Genomic DNA, 25,050 nt, shown 5'->3' on the forward strand with positions numbered 1-25,050 from the left:
TAAGGAGCCTGTAGTAGAGAGCCAAGTGGAGAACCTGACGCAGAGATAGTACACGTGTATTGGATACGTACTATGCTCTACGGAGGAGTGAGGCAGATCAGGTAGTAGCAGAGAGGGCTCAGGAGGAGACAACTACCAGATTAGTGGCAATGGGGGCAAGTTTGGCCACGCAGCGATCAGCTTGGGAGATAGAGCAGGCAGCACTCATTGATGATAGGGAATTAGAGAAGGCAAAATTTGTATCTCAATTGGAGGACACGAAGCAAGCCAATAGTCAGCTATAGATGGAGTCGGATGCAAAAGGGGTGGAGCTGCGAAACATAGCTATGATGATGAAGAGAGCCTTAGAGATTGAAATGCAAGCTAAGGCAGATTTGAACACCCAAACGCAACCATTGCACGAGTTACTGGTACAGTTGAATGAGTTGTGGGCACAGAGGACAGCTACTACACCCACTCCACCAGGGACACACCCTTCTTCTTCTTAGTCTTGTTTTGATGTACTTAGTTGTTTTGTTGTTTCTATTTCATTGTCCGGAGACAACTTTTCTTTTGGGGGGGGGGGGGGGGGGGGGGGGGGGATGATGTTGTCGGTAAAAGCTATACTACAGCCAATGGGATTAGTTAGTGTCTGAAATGTTGCGTGACAGTTGAGTCACCCCTTCGAGAGATATATGTACATCGTCCGAATTGAATTATGGATCATCATTGTACTCATGATTGCACACTCTGGTTATATGAATAAAATACTATCTTGCTCTATGTCATATTCTAGTCTCTTAATGCAATAACTATCCATTTACCCTGTATGGTAAACAATCCGAGTAAGGTCCTGAATTAGTCATATGGTCAAATTGTGCAAAATAACCCATTAAGGGGTAAAGTGTTGTAATTGGTCATTACAAGTCCATTTTAACATGTTTGAAAGGTTCATGTAAGGACTAAATTCATTTATGTCAAAGATGCAAAAATTGCATAAAAGTTGTAAAATGCAGTTCTTCAAAAGTTACTAAAGTTGCAAAAAGGATGTCAAAGTGGTTGATCAGTCTTGAGAACAGTTGGAACAGTTTGGAACTGTCCAGGGATGTTATAAATTGTTAGATTTGGTCGAGTATACGTCATGGTGTTCAGGTTGGGGAGAGGACTTTAAATTTTTAATCATTTGTGTCTCTGACTGTCACCAAACTGCAGGTTCATGGTGACAGTCATGAAGGTTTGGTATTCCAAGGGGAAAGAATCTTCATGTACTGATGGAAGAGGAAGGTGTATGAGCACCAAGAAACAAGTTGTAATGTTGTCTATGGAGAAACAAATAAAGAGTTTGATATTTGTCAGAGCAATTTGTTGACGGTCACTGTATTCAGACTAGTTCGTTACTGTTTCTTAGTGTTCTTTTGCATGTAAATGGATTGTATGGATTTTTTTAGTTTATTTGGGAATATTCCACAGTAAGTTGACTTTGTCATGAACCAGGTTAGGGAAAAGGCCATGATCACAGATGAAAGAAAAGAAGGATTTTCCAAAATCTGTTCCAAACCCTCAGTAATAGAGCATTGAACAAGGGTTTATTAATATATCCAACCTTAACTGATGAAAAATTATGTTTCTTCATTGATTTTGAAGCAGACTCATAGGGTCTTCAAATGCAAGTGGTTTCACATTAAATGGTGATGTTTGGTATGAATACTTTGATGCCCTAGAAACAAAAGGTGAGTAAATTTCTGAATGTGACAGTAAAAACTAAATGTTTTGTTTCCACTTGCCCTTGTATGACCTGTGGATGATACAGAATAGTTTATTAAAGATAAGAAAGGATCGTGCACATTGTAACAAAGAAAGGAATAAGATCATGAAGGGATTGGAAGATTTAGTGGCTATGTTGTGAGAAAACATAATGATGACAGTCTGATATCACTGTTTTGATTAAGTAAAAACAGGTTTTAAAGTGTAATAACCCTCCTCAAATCTGCTCTCAAAAAATGCTGATGAAAGCTCAAAGAATTTCATCAAACAATTCACATGCAAGGGACGTATGACTGATATAGTATTTCAGCTAGCTTCAAATGACTTTTTTTTCAATTTGCATCAATGAGAATCTTGTGCTAGAAGACTACAATGGACTACACAATGACCTAACATGAGTGTGCTACTAATTTTGACAATATTCAGTGCATATATATGATCTAAGCATGAGAAATGAACACCTACAGCCAACTGGCATTTTTACAAACAGTTGGTATGCAAACTAACTACCTGATAAATAATGATATTAAATTGCTTAAATGACACCAGCAACTATTATTTTCTTAATTGCAATAAAAAGTACAATGCTCATGAAATATGGCCAAGACTTTGGCATTTACATGGATTACAAAATGATAATGCTGGTATAATGCACACTTACAGCTGAAAGCTTATAACACCCTAAAAAGCAATACTAACAAAAGAACCTGGTTGTAGATGGCTGTAATAATTTCCTTCAATGCTGCCCCTTCTGCTTTGCTTTTTTCGAACTGCTTTTTTAGCCTGCTTTTTCGGTTCTGCTTTTTCGGACTGCTTTTTCGTAACCGCTTTTTTAGCCTGCTTTTTCGGTTCCGCTTTTTTGGACTGCTTTTTCGTATCTGCTTTTTCGGATTGCTACTATGTTGAATCTCAAGACCATATCTTTCAATGGCGTCAAGATTTTCAGTTTGAAGGGATTTCGTCTTTCAAACTATTGAGACATAATCTCCAGAAAATTCTCCAATTTCTTTGATATTTCCAAGCATGAATAAATGAGAGCTATCCTCTTTCTTTTAATCCCTTCCTCACTTGCTCCACGCTTCCGTCTTGCCAATGTGGGATAATACATGAGTATTAATATTACTTCTTTTTTCCTTTTTACAAAGTCCATGTATGTACTCAAAAGGGGGACTCTTGATTTTTTATAAAGTGACTTTATGAAACATTATAATATTTAATTTAAATAGTCACTTTACCGTTGTAACTTCAAACATTAAAATAATATACCAAATAAACTCGAAATCCCACATATAATAGCTCATCAGAAAGAGCCCAACAAAACGTATCTCATCCTATCACTGAAAATTGAAAGCACTGCATCCCCCTATTGGCTTACTAAAAATAGTAAGTCTTTCTGAAAACCCAACAAACGAACTCCGTTTGGCCTGTAATTAAATTTGACTAGGCCAAATAACCTCAGGATCCCTTTTGAAGTCCTAGTTAGCCCTCGGGACCATACAAGAATGGGCTAACGGCAACATACCTCCAAACTGGCTAAGTGGGGGACATTACATAAAGGACCCGAAACCTTTTACATAGGAACATAACAACAAGAGCTGAGAAGATCAGAAAAAACTGTGCAACAGCACCTTCAAACAGAACTATCCAAGACAGAAAGCCTTAAAACAACCAACAGGAAAAGATAGCTACAAAGTCTTTAATAGAGTCTGATATCATTGTTAGTTTTAAGTGTTCCTTGACATTATATCAATGGAGGCATGTTAGAGGTGGCATTAAGGACCTAGAAGAAAATCATCCCATAAAAGTTATCCTCTCATTTATTATTATGGACTAGAATGATGACTGTCCCAATAGGACAGTGACAGGACAGTACCACAATCGTTAGAATGTGGACAAAGGATGAAGCATCAAGATTGATAAGTTTATGTTGTTGATTGATGATGTCAAGACTGATCTTTGTGGATGCAAGGTTATGAAGAGTGAAGAGTTGCTGAGGAAGTGCTACTTGCAGACAATAAAAGTGATCAGTATACCAGAACCATGGAAGGGTCGAGGTAAGACTTTGAAAGTCTAATGGAAATTATTAGCAGGACCTAGGCTTGTGGAAGGATTGTGATCACAAGGCCTAATAGGCCTTGAAGTTGGACTTGAATAAAGAAGTTAATGCTTGGGGTAATGTGTTCTTTAGATATGATGCTGGTGGAATGTCTTGTAAGCAGATTTTTAGATTAATCCTAATGATTGAGAAGGTTGAATGTTTGGTGTAAACATATGAAAATGCCTCTACGCAGTTGAACGTATTGTCTTGATGGTTGAACTCCGTGGTTGATTTGGGATTCAGGAAGGGTTTTGTAAGATGCTCTACATAAAATACATCCCACATAAAACTTGCTTCATAAACTAGTGAATTTATTTATTGTTTGAGGATATATGTAATGTCCCCTTTGTAGCTCACCATGGTTGGTGTTTTAAATTAGCCTCGCAGTGGCCCTTGTAGGCTAAGTCAGATAGTTAGGGGGTCTTAGTTGGCAAAACTAGACGTCAATTCCCATTTCAGAGGATAGGAGAGTTTAGAATTGCTCTTTGTTTTGTTTAGTTTGGAAAACTTACTATTTATAGTAAGTGTTTATTTCAGGAAAGTTGGGATTTTTATCTTTAGTAAGGCACCTGAACAACTTGGTAGCAATGTTGAGATTTGGCACCATTGATTGGAGCAATTATTCAAGGAATTACTATTTATAGTAAGTCAATGTTGAGGAGATACTATCTCTGGTAAGGGCACTTGGACTCATGGTCTACTCAATGGTTGACTCATTCATTAGTTGGCTTAGTGGAATGGTTTTATTGTGCGCATTGATAATATTTATCATTAAAAAAATCACTTTAATAATGATAAGGTCATTATAAAACTTAGTTACCAGTTTGAGATCGGGTTCAAAGTACCAATTCGCTCGTACAACAAACTTTTAACATGGAGTTTGGGTTTGTAAGTACAAAAACATGAATATATATATATAGATGTGTGTGTGTGTGTGTATACACACACATATATAGATGTACATATATATATATATATAAGAATGCCATATAGTATCATAAATATCACCAAAACACTACAAACTTGTAATCATAGCATCATATCTATTATCAACACAAAATATTAGAATATTATTGAGTTCAAGTATCATTGTTTTCATTTTAACAATTAGAAGTTTATACTAAGTTTCAATCATCTAATGGATTATCTAAATCTTCATCTTCTTCTTCTTCATCAAAGGCATAGTTGTTTCACAAACAATGCCAATGTCAACGGGATCAGCTACTGTAGTACCATTCCTTCTTTCCAAGTTGTCAAATGCTTATTACTCTCTAATTGTATAGAGAGCTTGTTAATTTGTAATTAACATCGTACTTAAATAATGTTATATAAGTAGCTTGCAACTCCCTTCACCTACTGAACATGTTTAATGCTTAAATTATGATTTATCACTATACAAAGCTTCCAATTAACTGGATAGGGGTCATTATCAGCAATTGGATATTAAAAAATTACTGGAAGAAATCTTGAGGGCTAGTTTAATATGGATGTAATAAATATCTGAATTTCAGCAAATTTTGTTTTGCAACGTTAAAGATCTTTATTTAAATTCGTTTTCTACACTAAATTGTGTAATGTTTCTCAGTGGAATTGTACCTGGTTTGCACTCGGTCTACCTGGGTGGGCCTTGGTTCAACCTAGAGGAATAAGCCTACCTGGGTTCAAACCCAATTGGAACCCAAAAGAGAGCCAGGACCAAGACCAAGGACAAGTTCGAAATTCACTTGGTTCAAAGGGTCGAGGGGGAGAACTAGGTAACTAATACTATAAAGTATAATGTCCCTTGTTGGGACTTTACTTAATTTATCCTATATTTCTCAATTAAGGTTAGATTGTAATGCCCCTTGATAGGATAAGTTATTCATCTAATTTGATTTAAGTTATTTGTACAAATTAGTATTATCAATACCTACATTATTACTATCTCAACTTAATGGAGGAGTAGGTGTTATCCAAATTGCCTAGACAATAACTTCACAATGGATTCCCTCAAGGTTTATATAATGTTTTGTTCTAGAGTTGCCTTATGAAGTCCTGTAGTATGCTTCAGGTAGTCTTGTCATGTGCTTCAAGTAGTTTGGGTGTGTGCTCCAGGTAGTATCCCTCAGTGCTTTCGTTAGCCAGTGCTTCAGGTAGTTCTCCCTCAGTGCTTCGGGTAGTCTTTCTTTATGCTTCAAGTAGTCTTCCTCATTGCTTCAAGTTATCCTTTTCAATGCTTTGATAGTCTTCCTCAATGCTTCGAGTAGCCAGTGCTTCAAGTAGTTCTCCATCAGTGTTTCAGGTGACCAGTGCTTCAGGTAGTTCTCCTTCAGTGCTTTGGGTAGCCAGTGCTTCAGGTAGTTCTCCCTTAGTGCTTCGGGTAGTCTTTTCCAATGTTTCGGTAGTCTTCCTCAATGCTTTGGGTAGCCAATGCTTCAGGTAGTTCTCCCTCAATGCTTCAAGTGGCCAGTGCTTCAGATAGTTCTCCTTCGGTGCTTCGGGTGGTCTTTTTCAATGTGTAATGATCCGACCCACGCAACTACTCTCAAACAATGGCAATCAGATAAAAAACCCGTACGGTATTCTAGAGGGCAATACGGTTAGGTCGAGTTGGTGTACGGATGCCAACTGCAAATGTATAGACAATGTGGAGGCCATACGGTATAGGTCGTAGGGTATGATATTGAACAAAAAATGTGTCAAATGGTGACACAAGGGGAGGCTGTACGGTATCTAGGTGGTCATACAATATGAGGAAATGGAGATGACAGGTCGGTCGTGTACAAATGATTGAAGGTCGTACGGTGTGGTGGATAGGTGTGGGTCGTATGGTGGAGAAGTGTGGCTATACGATATCGGAAATGTTGCAAATTGCTAATGTACATATCGAGGGTGTTTCCAATATTTCAAGCATAAACTTGTAGTCCCAAATTCATCAGATAAAATCCAGACAACAATGGAGATTGAACACAAATAGTCCTTCAATTAATATTTGCCAAATAGATGATGCTCCGATTTGTCAGATCCGAGCGAAGTATTACAAGCAACGGAATAGGGTGAGGATTGAATCCCACCGAAACCGGAATAGCCAAGTAGGGAAGATCTTTCACTTCTGAAATGGCAAACACACCAGAACTCCAACAAGAATTTGCAGTACAAAGAATAATAAACCAAATCGCATCCAACTACTACCTACATGCCATGCTTAAATACCCGTCGAGGAAACCTTTCCGAGGGTGTACAAAGATAGCCAACGGCAACACCTACCTACGAAAACAATTAAATAAAAATGGGACCAAGATATATCAAATCAATCAGAACCACAAATACAAATATTATTAATTTGGGCCCCATATTAATTAATTAAAGGTCCTTTTGTAATATTATTTAAATTTTGGGACCAGTTATTTAATTAATTTAATTTAATTATTACATTAAAATTTGGGGACATGACAGTTTACAAATCTAAGCCCTTAAGCCTTTCTTGGGATGATGCCTGCAAGGCACTCAGGGTTGCTTATCCCCACCATTGCTTGGATGTATACAACCCCTTCTTGGTAACATTACAACTTCCCTTCTTAGCCAACAGTTATAGGATTTCGATATATATATTAAATGTTTCGTTATAACCATTTAAATGTATAATTCTGAGTTTGTGATTATTTTTGTATATGTAAGACCATATACAGACCCCTCACTCATAATAGAAATTAGATATATCATTCAGCAGTCAGAATTACTACTCAATTGCTTCCAGCAATACTTATGCTGTATTCTGTTCTCGTTATTCAGTGAATTGATGGTATGTGATAGTATCTTCTTTCTTAGTTTCTTTCTACTCCCCCTTTGGATGGTGTTTATATTTTCTTTTATACTCTATTCCCCAGCAGTCATGCCTCTGCAAATTCCTGACTCATGTCTTGTCCATAGAAACTTACACATCATTTCTTAACCGTTTCTTATCAGTAATTAATGATATAGGCTGCTTATACAAACGCTTGAGTAATATAGGTCATTGTTAATAATGATAGCAGTTGTTATTCTATTCACAGTCTATCTTATACTGAATTGCTGGTATTACTCATCCTCTATTAATTATTCATGCTTAATTACTGTTTTCACCCTCCTTGCTCCTTCACATATTGTGACCATTAATCTCCACAAATTGTAACAGTTCTAATTCATATTGTGGTTATTCATTTCTGCTTGATGGTTTGATTATGTTAATGTTCTGGATAGCTGCAATAGAGATCATTTAACCTGTGATGGTAGTGCGATCCTACTTCTAGTTGATATCTTTGCTTTCAGACTTCGGCTATGCTGAGCCATCTCTTCATATTTTTGTTACCTTCATGAGTTTTCATTGATGGTTTGTCTACATGGTATCCATCTCTTGAGAGCAAGAAGTTCTTCACATTGGTGTATGGATGGACTTTATTTGTATCTATTGCCAAGCTGTATGTGATGGTAGTCATGCTTCTTATTGTCTTCTCATTAAGTCGACAATAAAAGAAAATGAAAGAGTATCATTCTAGCATATCAATCGAATTCAAAGAGTCTCTCGTAAGTTCGTAACCACTGTGTGTAGCTATCATGGCAATAAGGGCTCAGCTCTTCACTGTCCTTGAATATGTAGAAATCTTCAGCTTATGTCAAACCAGTTTATTTTTAATGCTTCAAGTTGTGTAACTGTCATCATTAAAGAGACCCGATGCTTTAATGAATTGGACGATGAAGAGTCGCCGACTCGTGACTACAGTGACAAGTCATCACTGGAGGATTGAGTGGACAGATTATGGAGTATTCATTTTGCCTATTATTTAACTGTCATCAATTCTTGAGGTGTAACGACAATGACCTTTTACATTTATCAGGAGATATTCTATACGTTTGTAATGAAGTAGCATATATGAACCATTCTCATTGATTATTGTATCTGCAAGATACTTGAAAAGGCTTGATTTTGTATCAGCGTCAATTGATGATGTAAGCTCTATGTTAGAAAAGTCATTTGTATCACATTCATGCTTAGTGTATGAGCAGAACCGTATATGTATTGAGTCTATTTTGTGATTTGGAGATCGCACAATAGTGATACAACATTATTTATGTGGTTGTGTATACACTATGAGATTTGTGGAGGATATGATTGCAGAAACTTCTGTATGTGTTCAAGTCTTATTGTTCACAATCAATAGATGATCATCTAGTGCTCATGTGAGGAGATTCAGCTTATTTATAATCAATTATTTTATCACTAATTTTGAGACTTTCTAGCTGCGGGCTTATTATTGACTGTTGAAGATGCCATTTATTGTTAGGATTATAGAGGCAAAAATAAGAATTACATGCAAATATAACCAATATCACAAAGAAATAAATATTATGGAAGTAATTGGTAAAATACTTGCTTGTTATTAACAGAGACTGAGAGGTCTATATATACAAAAGACTAAAGCGATGCTTTCTTAGGAAATGATCGTAAAGAATAGAAATATTCTATTCTAGCTAAAAGAAAGCTAAAGAAAGCTAACAAATAACTACAGCTAACTAAATATTAGAAACATTCTAATATTTACTAAGTTGCCGGTTCGGGTTCGGTTCCAAGTTCGCGGTTCGAGAACCAGTTCGCTGGTTCGACAAAATTTTGGAAAGGGGTTTGAGTTCGTTTGGGTTCGTTAGTACAAAAACATGTAAAAATTATATATATATATATATATATATATATACATCTTTACGAAGCATGAGTTAGAATTAGAATGTAGCATAGTAGCATAAACACATTTGAACAACAAAAACTTTGAAACAGCATAAACAATAACATATGTGCTCTCCTTCAAGCCAAAATAACCTCAAAATAGATAAAGGGTTACACTCCTTTCAAAGGGATTATTAATGTTGTATTAAAGATGTAATTTCAGTTTATTAGGTGCTTGAATTGAAAAATTTGAGATGTGTTGACAAAGAGTTTATGATTCAATATAAATTATTTGTACTCAAATCAAGATGGTGGAATTATCAGAAATCAGAAACAACTTGTGATAACGGACTGGTCTCGGCAGAGGCATGTCAGTAGTTGACAAAAAGTAGGACATATTGTTCTGAACACTGACCATTCTGAGAGCCATTAGTGAAAAAGATAAAGAAATTTGTTTACATTATGACAATAACATTATAAACATTGGAGATTATGGAGTACTGATTTTGCATCTATCATTTCAGATCTCCACTAAAGTAGTTCGTTACAAACTTACCATCAACAGGATTAACATTCTATTTCCTGTATTTGGAAACTATTAGCAATCTAGGTGAAAAGTGAGGTTCTATTCTATTGCATTTACTTGTTTAAGTCTGCTATCTGATTTTACTTGTGAGAGTGTTACAAATCACTCTCACACGATTCAGACTTTATTAGCTCTACTTTGTTGGTTCATTTCTTATTATGGCGATCATTAATCATTAATGCTACATATGAAACTTGATGCCACAGCAATAGATCATACAATGTCAAACAATTCTCTTGTTCCTTGGCTGATATATATTTATATTTTAGAAACATCAGATGACAATGAGAGGGCACAAAACCAATTAATAACACCTTCTTAGGTTACATGGACGCCAAAAAATAATCCAAAATTGCAAATAAATCAGTCAAGTTGAAGTCCGTAGCCGCGGGTTCGACCTTGGTTCAAAATTTTATATGTGGTTCTCCCAGGGTTCGAACCAGATCGAACCAGGCCTGCAAAAACGAACCCAGGTTGAACCAAGTTCGAACCAGACCTAAATTTTGAACCGGTTCGAACCAATTCATGGTCCGGAGGGGGGGGGGGGGGGGGGGGGGGGGGGTACCCGTGCAACTTAGAATATTTACAATAAATTACAAAAAGATAATCATTAACCAATAACAGAAGCTTTTCTATTATCATAATACCCTCCCTTAATGGTTAATCTATCTACAACACCAAGTTGTCCTCTGAATTTGACAAACTTATCAAAACCAAGAGGCTTGGTGAGAATATCTGCAGTTTGATCTGAGGTAGGAACATACTGCAAGGCTATTGTCCCGTCTTCAACTAGTTGCCATATGTAGTGACAATGAACATCCACATGCTTGGTACGTTCACGGAAGACTGGATGTCATGCTAACTTGATAACGCCTTTGTTATCAACAAACAAAGTGGTCAGTTCTACTAGTGGCATCTACATATCCCCAAGCATCCAATGAAGCCAAACAACTTCACAACCTGCCTTGACTGTCCCTTTGTAGAGGAGAGAGAAACTGCCTGCTGCTTCTTACTAGTCCGTGTGACGGCATCTAATCCCAAATTGAACACTATCGAGAAGTTGACTTTTTATTGTCAACAGAGCCAGCCCAATTTGAATCTGTGAACTCACTAAGTCTAGGATAAGAACTTCGAGAGTAAAGAAGTTCATAATCTGAAGTGCCCTTCACATAACAAAGCACGTGCTTTGCTGCCATCCAATGATCAGCCTTGGTAGCTATCATAAAGCGTGAGATGTAGCTGACTACGAAGCTGATATCAAGCCTAGTAGCAGAGAGATAAATGAGGTTCCCTGCTAGTTGCCTATATGTAGTATCATCAACGGGAATTGAATCAAACTTTGTTGATAACTTGAGACCTTTCTCCATGGGTGTAGATGCAGGCTTGCAATCCTGCATACGAAATTTGTCTAACAGAGCCTGGGCATATTTGGACTGAGGGATGAATATACCAGACGGTTGTTGCCAAACCTCAACAACTAGGCAATAATGCATAAGCCCAAGGTTAGTCATATCAAAAGACTCGCATAAATTTTCCTTGATTCCCTAAATCAAAGATATCAAATTGCCAACGATGATCAAATCATCCACATAAAGAACTAGAAGGATGATGTCACTATCAGTAGTCTTGATGTACAAATTTGAGTCTGTAGAACTCCTCTTGAAGCCTTGATCACTGAGGTACTTGTCAATTTTTATATACCATGCCCTAGGGGCCTGCTTCAAGCCATAGAGAGCTTTCACCAATCTGAGAACCTAATGGTATTTACCAGCAACTTTGAAACCAGGAGGTTGCGTCATGTAGACCTCTTTGTGGAGATCAGCATTCAAGAAAGCACTCTTGACGTCCATCTAATGGACCTTCGAGCCAAACAGTGTTGCCATGGCTAAGACTAATCTGATTGTGCTCATCTTTGCAGTAGGAGCAAAGGTCTCCTCATAATCAATGCCCTGATGCTAAGAAAAGCCCTTCACAACTAAGCGAGCTTTGTACTTATCCAAAGTACCATCAAATTTGTATTTGATTTTATAAACCCATTTGCAGCCAATGTTTTCCTTCCTAGTAGGAAGATCAGAAAGGCCCCAGGTGTTATTTTTCAGCAGGCTCTAAAGTTCATACGTCATGGCCTATTCCCACTCTAGAATTCCTTTAGCCTCAGAATATGTTCGAGGTTCAGACACAATATGAATGTTGGCCATAAGAGCAAAGTTAACACTCTATAAGTTTGCTCTTTTTTCAAGCAGTTCTCCCATCAGTGAGCTCATCATCACAAAGATAAACAAGTGTCTTAACCCACCACTTAGGCTGGAGAGGAGAACGACCAACATTAGTATCAGACGATGCTTGGCAATCAATCAAAAGAATCTAGATCAAACTTAGGTGAAGCATCTACAAAGCGAGGTGATCCTGCAGGAGAAGCTGGCGGTGTCTATATAGGGATCACTGGTATAGCTGAAGCTACAGGAGCTACTAGAGCTCTCCTATCAGGTGGACCTAATGTAAGCGTAATTCCCAAATCATGAGCCTTCATAGGCTGGTCTACTAGATCAGGAACAAGAGAAACAAGAATGAATAGTCCTCGCTGCTCATCAAAGACTATATCACGACTATACAGGAGACGAGATGTCTCAGTGTCACTCAAGCAATAGGCTTTGTGAAGAATATTGTATCCAGCAAGCATGAGTTTATGACTCTTGGCATTCAACTTGGTGCGCGATGCATCAGGGATCCAAACAAAAGCAAGGGAGCCAAAAACCTTTAGATGACTGGTTCCGGGTTTGTGACCTAACCATGCCTCTTCCGAAGATTTACCTTTGACCGCCACTGTCAGTGAACAATTCAAAGGATAAACTGCAATGTTAACTGCTTCTTCGAAACATCTTTGTGTTCAAGCATGGATCGAGCCATCTCCGTAATTGTTCTGTTCCGACGTTCAACTACATTGTTCTGTTGTGGTGTGTGGTTAACTAGCATTTGATGCCATGAGTATCCAACAAGCTAGATAAGTCATTAGAACAAATTAAGTCATTAGAACAAATTCTCTGATCTAAGAGTAATAATAGATTTCCCGAACTGTTTTTCAACTAAAGGTTTAAACTTTTAAATTACAGGAAATGCATCTGATTTCTTTTTAAGAAAATACACCCACGCTTTTCTCCTAAAATCGTCAACAAACAACAGAAAATACCTGGACCCAAGAATAGGAGGAGTAGCCATAGGGTCGCAAATATTGGCATAAACAAGCTGAAGTACCTAAGAAGCTCGTCATGAATTGTCACTGGGAAAAGGTGTGCGATGTTGCTTCCCAGCCTGGCATGCATCACAAACTCCAAGTTGTTGAGTCTGAATCTCTAGTTAAGATTTAATAAAGTTGATCATTGTGATATTAGTTGGATAACTAATTTACCCCCTCCCCCAGTTATATTGGTGCACTATATATTCTAACACTATATCCCACACATCATTTTTTAGAATGGACAAAAACTTTTTTGTCATGGCATCTTTCTATACTTGGTGTTTAGAAGCTTTAGTTACACGAGTAAGTTCTAAATTTGTAATCTCGTTCATCAATGCCACATAGTTTGATAATATATTAGGCCTCTTACTCTCTCTAAAAGAACCTTTTGGTGCAACGAAGTTTTTTGCTTCCTCAACAACCTTTCTATCCCAAAGTGGTTGTTTCCTTTTGTTAACATTAAGATTTTGCCCCCTCTCAATCTCAAGACTAGTATAGTTTTCATTAGGCTTTTCTTTTGGTTGCTCCCTCTAAGTTTCAGAATTAGGTTCTTCCTCCATGTTCTCAGGTGAGTCTTGAATTTCTAATTAATCTAAGCTCTTAGACCTTTTAAAAGCAATGTTTTCCTCAAAAGTGACATCTCTACTCAGCTCTACTTGGCCTTGATGAGGTAGGTATATTTTGTAGCCTTTAGAAGGTAACCTACAAAAATCCCTTATTTCCCAGAAGGTTCTAATTTTGTCCTTTTCTCTTTAAGTACATGTATATATACAGGACACCCAAATATCCTAAGATGGCTTATATCAAGTTTTATCCTCGTAAAGGCCTCTTCTAATGTTTTGTTATCAAGATGTGAGAGAAGACATCTATTTTATATGTAGACAGTTATTCTTGACGCTTCTACCCAAAACAAAGTATCAAGATTTTGGTCATACATCATTAACTTTGCAAATTCCACAATGGTTTTGTTTTTCCTCTCAGCTACCCATTTTGTTGAGCATTATAGGGTACAATAAACTCTCTCTTAATCCCAATATTAATACAAAATTCTCTAAAGATTTCGGAAGCGAATTCATTCCTACTGTCAATTTTCAGGATTTTAACTTTCTTTCCAGATGAGTTTTTAGTTAGGGCCTTGAATTCTTTGAATTTCTTAAGGATCTCTTCTGACTCTTTGCATTTCAGAATGTAGATCCAGATCTTTCTAGAGAAGTCATCCACAAAAATTACATAGTATAGAGACCCTCTTATTGATGGGGTGGACATAGGTCCACATAGATTTGAGTGGACTAATTCCAATACATTTTCAGTTTTTCTTAAACTATTTTGGAAGGATCCTTTACTGTTCTTCCCTAATGCCCACCCCTTACATGTTCCATTATGGATTGTATTTAGTTTGGGAAGTCTTGACACTAATTTTTCCATAGATGTTAGGACTAAAAAATGTATATGCCCTAATCTTATATGCCAGATTTCATTGGAGTCATAGGTTTCATGAATGAGTGCTTGTTTTGACTCAGTACGGAGTTTGTATATGTATCCATGTCTTACACCTATTGTTTTAGCCTTCTTAAAAGTAGCGTTCTTTGGCCATGTCAAGACTTTTCCATTCATGAAAGTGACTATATCCATTATCTTCTAGGGCAGATATAGATACTAGGTTTCTTTTAATTCCTAGTACAAATACTACATGTTGTAGTTGAATAGTGATGCCCAAATCTAATTTGATGTTACAGGTCCCTACTCCTTTTGCAGGATGTGCAGTCATCTATGATGGTTACCTCCTCCTCAATTTCTTCAACCATTGTACCTAGATGTTCTTGAAATCCGGTGATATGTCTAAAAGACCCATTATCAATCACCCAAGTATTGACTTTATTTGATACATGATTTGATAGTGCTGAATAGAATAGAAACTTCTTAGGATCTTTTGTATTTGTTTTTCTGACTTTAGTGTAGGATGTTTGTTTCTTAAGTCTGTCAGGGCATTTGGCAGCATAATGTCCATATTCGTCACATCTAAAACATCAGACTTATAAAGCATCTCTCCTTTCCTTGCCCATTCCATGAAAAATTTTCTTCCTTTTGAAGTTCTTCTTCTTTCCTTTCTTATGATGTTTGGCATTCAGAACATCAAGGTCTTCGTTTATGGATTTTTGCTTGATTCCTTTTGGTAACTGCCTCACTTCTTCTTGTAGACAATTGGACCTTGGGCAGCCTAACTTTGAGAGTTTTGACCTCACACTTATGCCTTGTTTGAATGATTCCCATGAGTTAAGTAGTCCACTTAGGGCTGTAAGGGATAATTCTTTTCTTTCTATCTCATATCTAATGTTTGATAGTTGATCCCTTACCTCTATAATTTTCATGAAGTAGGAAGTCACAGATTCTCCTTTATTCATACTTATGTGATTCAGCTGTGTTTCGAGTGCAAGGGTTCTACCTGTATTATTTATCTGAAAGGTGCTCTCTAGAGATTTTAACATGAGGTATGCAGTTGTCTGCTTTGCCAGTATTGGTACTATGTGGTCTCTCACAGAATCCACTATTAGTTTCATAGCTTTCTTGTTATTTTCAATCCATTGAAATTTTTCTGGCTCGTCCTCAGGGTCTGTCCTTTTATCTTTTACATATAAATCTACTTTGTGATTATCTAATATCATCATGATTCTTAATTTTCAAGCCATGAAGTTGTTGGCTCCCTCAAGGCAATCCTCAAATCTGACTGGATTTGTCATTTTAAATGATGGAAGTGTGGCAGAACTTTATCAACGTAGGTAGTCTGATTTCTAAAGTTTACCTCTGATGTTTCTAACTTGGCTCTGATACCATGTAAATGCACTGGTAAACTTAGTAGCAGACTGTAATTTATTCACTTTCCAAATACTGATCTGATTGCACTGTCTTGTAGGTATAAGCAATCACAATGCCAAAGTTGATATTCAGACTTGAGAAGTAATTCTGGAGTTTAAAGCTTTTATTGCTTCTGATATTTGAATGCAGATATAGAACTATTTATTGTTTACGATTGTTCTATCTCTTGCAAGTATATCCAAATATGTAGCCATTTGAAAGGATGGTCATGTCTATTCTGTATGAGGAGGCATGATGTTTCAATCAGAATTAGTTATCAAACAGTTCCGATCCTAGTCAGGTGTTCAGCAAATAACCTAATTTAGCACCGATCACATTTGGTGTTAGTTTGAATATCTAATGGAGATCGTTTTATATATAAAGCAATGTGAACAATGCTTGATCAATTTCAAGAGATAATCGAGGGTTTCATCCTTGGCAAAATATGCACATTCAGATCGCTGATGGAAAGGAAAAGATGTTTAGTTCATATATATATATATATATATATATATATATATATATATATGATTTGAATTTTGTATGTATGCATATATACCAGTTCACAAAGCAAACTAGTATACATGTATGCATACCCAGTCATCAGTTTTATATCCTTCCATACTGACCGATGCCACCACATTAAACAGCGTGTAATAAAGTTGCATATACTAATCATTCTCATTGATTATTGCGTCTGCAAGATACTTAAAAAGTCTTGATTCTGTATCAGTGTCAATTGGTGATATATATGCTTTGTTAGAAAAGTCATGTGTATCGTATTCATGCTCAGTGTATGAGCAGAACTATATATGTATTCTGATTTGGAGATCACATAGCAGTGAGATGACATTATTTTTGTGGTACTGTATATACAGAGATGAGATCTGTAGAGTATTTTATTGCAGAAACTTCTGTATGTGTTCAAGTCTTATTGTTCACAATCCATAAATGATCGTGTAGTTCCCATGTGAGGAGATTCAGATTATTTATAATCTGTTATTTTATCAGTCATTCTGAGACTTTTTAATTGAGGGCTTATTGATTGACTATGTGAAGACATCAATCATAGCATAAATCGTGTAATTGATTTGAGATCAGAATAAAGGACCTATCTTTTGGTGTGGCTGGGTTTTTCCCTCAAGTAGGAGAGGGTTTTCCCAAGATAAGTTTGTGTGTTCTTTTGTTATTGAGTTTCACTATTTTGTAAAATTCTTTTCTGGTTCCTAAAATTTAATAGATTAGTATATCTTGAACGGTTTCTGTCGTAAATTGATGTATTTCCTCCTACAACTTTCATTGTTTTTTTTGAGTAATGATGGTGTGTTTTCCATAAATTAATTCCAAATCTTTTTCCTATATCAACTTCCCTTTTATGATGTTCTATGCTTATATTGATTTCCCTCAACTATGGTATTCATGATCTTTGCCAATCTTTGTGTCGTTGGAATGTGGTTTTATAAACTTTTTTATAATGATCTTATGTAAATGGAAAGAAGATGTCCGGTATTTGTAGGCTCTCCGTTGACTAGTCTCAATGCATGTGATGTTGACTTGTGGAACCAACCAATTGATGATGTCGACTACTCACGATTAATGTCTCGACAGATGTAGTGTTGCTAATACAGATGATTTGCAAGCAGACTTTTGTTTATCGCCATGGATACTAAGAAATGGTTCAATTAAGGTTTGACCCACCTATCAAGTCAAGAGGCTCGAACATGTTTATGACTCACCAAGCTATGATGGAATTATCATGATTCCTTTCATCAATAACGTTCATGAGGTAATCAATCAATATGACAATTTATTATTATTTCTTTATTATATTTATTATTTATTTGTTGCTTCTTGTAGTTAATTATTATATATTTATTTATTTATTATTAAAATCCAATTTTGGAAAGGGGTCATTACATAAAGTTATTTAATGATTGGTGCCAATTGACTTTAAAAGTGCATTAAATGATTATACTATCAAAGGGGCGCAATTATTTAATATTTTCCTAAGTCAATGTGAACACAAGAAAAGCAAATATCATTTTATGATTTAAAACCAAAGTCAAAAAAGTAGTTGCATGAGAGCCATTTAATGAATTAATTATTGATGATGAAAAAGTCAACCTTCATCAAAAGCAAGTGTCTTTAAGTTATGTGAAAAGTGAATGTGAAGCTACTTGGTGAACTTGTATGAGGAGAAATATATAAAGCCAAAGCTGAAAATCGATAGCGGACTTATGCAATTGTTAATTGCCTTTGAACTGTAAAAACTCTGAAATTTGTCAAGGGTTTCAGCTACAGCTTGAAGAATTGTGAATTCTTCTAGTCCTGAGCACTTTAAATTGGTGAAAGATCCAATGAGATTGTGTATTTTGGAGATGGCTTCATCCAGGAGTCATTGGTGAGCTTAAATTCATAGTTTTTGGTAGACATCAGAACCAGATTGAAGGATAATTACATACTACAACTGCTACAAGGGTAAGAGTGAAAGATTGCAGCCTCTAAGACATACCTTGGGCTACCCAAAAGCTTCTGTACAGGAATATCAAGGCATGTGAGGGTTTTGACAGCATAGGCGTGAGTTTGCTTGGTTGAAACATCAAGCATTATCACCACCAGTTCATACTTGATTGGATGTTTGGCTGGAAGTGATAAATCAAGAGATTGAGGGAAATTTGGCAATTACATGGCTGCATCTTATCACACAGTTTTCTTCAAATTCTGCAATCATAAGTTACAATATCAGTATCTGCATTTGTATGCATTGTAAATGTTTACATTAAAATAAAGCTCCAGCATTTAATGCTTAGGAATACTAGTCACAAAGAGTTTGAATGTCATGAATCATCTCTCTCGTCTTTAGTTTGCATGCCAACTATTTGAATTAATGCCAAGCTGCTGTAGGTGCATAGTTACATTGTGTGGGTTATCTATATGCATTCAAAAGACCAAAAGAATTGCATTTGCATTATGGTTCTTTGCCTGGACATCTTAGGAACCATTTGAAAGCATTTAAGTCATATTTAACATCATTTCAAGCAATCATTATCAGGCTGAAACAATTAAACAGAAAATAAAAAGGTTGTATGCAAAGTGTTTGATAATAGTCCTTGAGCCTCCAATCAGCATTTTGAGATCAGATTTGGCGAGGGATACCACAATATATAATAGCAAGCTTCAAAAGCCGCCCACACAAAATTGGTTTCAAAATTAATGACTTTCAACTAATTCATTGCTCAAGGATATGGACTTGGATGTAACTGATCAAGTGTTTAGGAAACAATTCCTAGACGTCGGGTTCTGCTTTAGACAAACTTAAAATATTGATAGATAAATCAAAACGAGGGGGAATACATTGAAACAAAATTAAATTATTTTTATTACATTGTTATTTTTTCTTTCTGCAAATATTCACAGCTTCACATCAGTGTGACTAGGTTGCTGGAGCCTGGAAGAGCTTAAAAGAAAACTGAAATGAAAGTATATGTGAATTTTTTATAACGTTTTAAACTTAAATATTTATAAAATTTATATAAACAAACGATTTATAAGTTCTAAAAAATCAACAAAATCAATTACAAAAAATCAACAATTCAAAAGTTGAAATTCGCAAAATCTACTGTCACATAAGCTGTCATTGACCTGATAAGGCTTGAAGATATTCTATTTTACTTTATTGTATCCATAAATAGGTCAAGGAATACAGAAAGCAGAAGGGTCGAAAGCGAACCCAAAACCTGTGCATCGAAGAAGGTGATATCGCTTCTGCAAAGTGATGTGGATACCACTTTGATGCGAACCTCGAGAGGTTGTGAAGATGTTACTTGGACTTCTTCCATCTTCAAAGCCTCCCCAGGCCCCCATGCTACTGCAGCTGCAGTCATCACGCATGAATCCAAAGTATTGTTATATGCAAATGCTACAAAACAACAACGATCCGGGTTCATGTATCACATTAATAGGACGAATATGCGCACCTTTGCAAGTGATATATTGAGGTAGCTTTTTGGAGGCCGTGTTTCTCTGCGTTTTACTATTTTGCCAGGATGCATCCGTTTGTTACAGCTTTTAAAACCAGTGAAGAGGGCTTTGTCTTGAGTCGTTGGTCAGGGTAGGTGTGGGAGGGCTGGGTTTTCATGTTCGTAGGATTGGCGATATGCTTTTTGAAGGAACATATAGGTATTACCCTGGGGCACATGTCATCGCTCTTTCCTCGAGTCGACTTCATCTTTCGGTTTATTTAGTCCTGGGGCACATGTCATCGCGCTTTCCTCGAGTCGACTTCATCTTTCGGTCTATTTAGTCTTGCTTCCTCACTCACCGGCTTGTTCACTTCGCATCCTAACATCGCCCTTCATCCTAGTCCCTCCGGGCAACCTTCTTAGAAGAACGTTGGGGAGTGAATCATCACCTTGTATAGAAAGAACATAATTGGTTGGAGGAAAAAATTGTTCGGGTCTGTTTGGTCCGTAGAATTGTTCCTATTTTTGAGATTTTACATGGAAGATGAGGAGAGTTATCTTTTTCATAATCTGGATTTGAAAATTTTTGCATTGTTTTAAAATTGGCAAAATGGAATTAGAAACCAGACTTCTAATTTTGTTTCAAAATCAGGTTTTCAGACTTCCTACTAGCAACAAAGAATTGAAAATCAAAACATGGTTATGCTTTTTGAGGAGTGTAAAAATAATAGATTGGATTACTTTTTGGAGTCTGTCTGCAATTCCAAGCTTACGCATAAAATGTGTCTTTCCACTCATCTTCCAAGTGAAACAAACAGTTCAAGTAAAATCTCAAAAATAGGAATGAAAATTTACAAAACCTTGATTTGGCTAAATCGATAATTGTAGCAATCTCGATTTCTACAATTCCACGAACCAAACGGACCCATTGTTTCATTCAAAAGATGAGTGGAAAGATACATTTTTATGCATAAGCTTGGTGTTGAAACAAAATTAGAAGTCTAGTATTCTAATTCCATTTTGCCAATTTTGAAACAAACGCAAAAAAAAATTAAATCTAGATTATGAAAAAGAAATTATCCTCATCTTCCAAGAACCAAACGAATTTTCGGAAATTGTTTTTAGACAAAAATTGCTAGATTGATTGTGTTAAAGGTTATTTAATGTGTGGCCTTCTTCTTGTTTTTCTTTTTATCATTTGATTAATTGTAATTTTTATTTTTCGGTGTAACTCAACAATATTTTCTTTATACATAAAATTGTCAAATACAAAAATTATTGATATCTTTAATGGTCTATCATGTTTTTAAATGTTACAAATTTTTTAAATAGGCATTTTTCACAATCTTATTAAAAGCAAAGGAGAATAAGGTATTAGAAAATTCCATTTGTTAATTTTAATGATACTATCTTCAAGAGAACTTATTGTAATTGATCATTTCATAATATTTAGAAAGCAATATGGTTGTTTTTGTTAAGGTTGACAACTTTCTAGCAACTTAGTCTTACCGTCACTTGTTGGCATAACTAATGCAAATGTCTTTAAGCACACATTTGATCGTGATTGAATCATATATTGTGTTTTTTTTTATGTCAACTTGATACTCAATCATGAACTATTTACTAGAAAGTCAGTTTACTTATAATACATGTGGAAAATTAAGTATACGGTTGATTTGTGTGATGACTTAGAGTATGTGATGGATATGGGAGACATATATGTTTCTAGTTTATGTAAATGTAATCTCATGTACTATACATCAGTATTGAGTGAGTTACGACTAACTGAAGTGAGACAATTTAGCCAAATTGATTAATTTATGAAAAATAGTGAATGATTTGATTGGTATATCAATTTTTTGTTATTTTAGAGGATGAATGTGACAACCTATTTTCTCATCACTGAATAAATCGATATACCATCGCCGCATAGATTATCGAATTCCAATCTTGAAATTAGTTATATAAAATAATGAATAAATTAACAAGGTAGTTATAAGAACCAGGCATCATTCTTGGGGATGATCACTTAAAGTTGGGATTAGGATGAAACAACAAAAAGAGGAAAGAGAAACGAACTTGCAGTTGGGAGTTCACAGGTGCTCATTCTTGTATTTTTTTGCATTAATTCTTGTGTTAAGAATTCTAGAACAAATCTTTATAAGTCTGACTACATTTTAGCTTAAAGAGCCCCATTTCATTTCCTAATAAGAAATTGCCTTTGTTAGATGTATTTATCTTGTCACAAATTTGGCAATATCGTTGTCATAGTTGTGCGAACTATGCTTTATACTTATTTCAAACTTAATCACCATAGACCGATCAATATTTGGAAGCTTTCTTTCATTTTTTTCTTCTTGCCATAACCATCTCGTATTTGCAATGATTCGTCTCCATTTAAGGCATTCTTCTGTGTGGTTAGTGCATTGTTGTAGTGCACATAATATCTATAATTGATTTCATTTCCTTTGTACTCTGAAATTCATGACTGTGTGAAACTTATTGGGTATCCCTATGTGAATAACAAAAAAATGATAGTTATCCTTGACCAATTTATGTTCGACAAGCTTATTCTTGTTGATCTCATTTTGGTTTTAACATATGAGTGACAATATATTAACTTAAGTCATTACTTAATAGAATTCAATGCATACTAAGTAAATAGTGCATGATGAATATAAGTTGCAAAATAGACCATGCCAAGTAATATACACAGATAGTGTAGAGCACAAGTATGTGTCAAGCAGATGGTTAGTGTCGAGTCACTCTAGTGATGAGCAAGTTATTAGATGTCGAGTGATTTAGATGTCAAGTAAACAAAACATGTCGAGTCATTTAGAGGTTGAGTTACAACATTGAAGATCTAGTACATGTCAAGCATCAGAGGCTTCAAGTGTCGAGTGAACAATTTTGGACATAGTTATTTGTAATGGCACAAACTCCTATATAGACCATTTTTGGGGTGACATAAGGATTATATTATGACTCAAGAAGATAAGAACGAATATGTATTGAGAATCACTATGCAGTACATGAAACCAATCAAATAAAGGGATGAATTCAGCAACAAAATGGGTGAATCACAATCGTTGATTCCTACCTAACCTTAAGTCACCAAAGTCTTCTTATGGAGGACAAACATTAAATTTTGTGAGGATGTTAGAAAAGGTTTGCACGTGCTAAGGCATAGCATTCATGGTGTCTAAGGAAATGTGAAAGGATTGAATTGCAAAATTAGTTAGAGGAAAATAGAACAGAGTACTTAGAGGATAGAGAAGACATGTCTACTTAGAAGGATCAAAGATACTTGGATAGAGAGGATCTGATATCTAGCAGATCAGTGCTAATCAAAGGATTAATGTTGAAACATTCTAATAGGTGAATCAGTCAAAATCTCCTAACGGAGTAGTCTTAACAGGTTGTTGTAAATCCTCTAGTAGGGTGCTTACTTTGTTACAAGTTAAAGTCCTTTAACCAAGCACACTTTTAGCAAGGTGTTGAAATCCTTTAATAGGGTGAGACCTAGCAGTCTTTGTAAGCCTTTAACAGGGCAAACCTTTCACAGGGTAGATCATAGTTTATGATCAAACTTATGTAACCATAATTGGGTACACTTTACAACTGTAGTAGTGAAGATTTGTGGGTGTCATCCCCACCCCAATTTTACCTTCTCATTGGAGGGTTTCTGGATAACCAAATATCTTGTGTCATATGTGTTATTTATTTCATGCTTTAGATACTATGATGTAGTTGGCTATTTCAATTTACATGCATATAGTGAGATGAATGTGTGGGGAATGTTTTATTGGTTAAAGTTTTGAAGTGTTGATTTACCCCCCCACCTCTTAGTTTTAGTTTCTCGTTGTTATTTCCAACAATTGATATCAAAGCTTTGTTCTCTAGAAAGGAAAGCTTTGTTGCTTTGAGGAAAGATCTCGAAGATGGAAGTCTACAAATTGGGAAAAGTTATTGGTAACCAGAAGATTGAAATACAACTTATTCTACATCAACTAAATGAAGCAAGAGATGCATTAAAGAACTCATTGAAAAGAAGGAAAGCGATAGCTATTGGACAAGATGAAACACAATACAAAGAGGTTGACACTACTAGACTGTTTACGGAAGGAAACTATGGAGAGTTTGATGCAGCAATTATAGATTTGATGGAAAAGAATGATACCCTAACTAAAGAGTTCATAAATATTAAAAGGGAACAAGAAGCACAAGCTATACAATTGTGTGAGATAACTGAATTAAGAAAGAAATTTGAAGAAGATAGGGTCATGATTGAAGAAGACAAAAGAGCATTGGCTAACAAATTGGAAGAGGAGACATTAGATTTACAGAAGCTTGCCAGAATGCAGTTAGACACAATGAATCAATTGATGATTGCAAATCAAGAGCTAAATAGGAAAGACATTGAGATCACAACCTTGAAGTCATAGAATGACTTACTGTAGAATGAATTAAGAGCTGAAAGAGATAAGCTTAACAAGCCTAGTGAAGCCATAAGATATTTTGAAAAATTGATGGAGTCACCAAGATCTAATAATGATACTACTGGATTGGGATATAACTCTATTGAAGAGGGAGAATCCTCCAGAAGTGGTAAAAAAAGGAGTAACAAAGGTAAGAATTCCAAACCTACTTGACAACTGGGGAAAACTAGGTCATACAACTAATGTTTGCAGGAGTAAGACTATCAATCAAAGCCCTAAGTAGAAATTCAAAGGAGTCTACTACAACTACAATAAACAAGGATGTCAAACACATGAATGCAGGACAAAGACCATGGACACTAAAAGATTTGAAGGATAGTGGTATAATGAAATATGGACATTGAGCATATGAGTGCAGATCCAAGCTCAAATGGTCATCAAACAAGCAAGCAAAGGT

The 25,050-nt window shown here is 35.8% G+C and overlaps 1 protein-coding gene across 4 annotated transcripts in view; it reads right to left on the reverse strand.

Moving 5' to 3' along the window:
- The window catches only part of LOC149547525 (alcohol dehydrogenase-like 6), a 155,255-nt gene extending 134,705 nt beyond the window's left edge, over window positions 1-20,550 (reverse strand). For 2 of the 4 annotated variants that reach the window (XM_089791686.1, XM_089791687.1), the window contains exon 1: window positions 19,930-20,062. In XM_089791686.1, coding sequence (XP_089647812.1) covers window positions 19,930-20,056 — 127 coding nt within the window. In that variant the 5' untranslated portion in view covers window positions 20,057-20,062. Of the gene's footprint in view, window positions 1-19,929; window positions 20,067-20,169 lie in introns of those variants that run through there. The other 2 variants (XM_089791685.1, XM_089791684.1) reach the window with 2 other exon arrangements.
- Window positions 20,551-25,050: the final 4,500 nt, after the last annotated feature.

Source organism: Cupressus sempervirens, chromosome 7 (assembly GCF_028749045.1).
Source record: "Cupressus sempervirens isolate cs-2001-9-10 chromosome 7, ASM2874904v1, whole genome shotgun sequence".
NCBI classification, from domain to species: domain Eukaryota; kingdom Viridiplantae; phylum Streptophyta; class Pinopsida; order Cupressales; family Cupressaceae; genus Cupressus; species Cupressus sempervirens.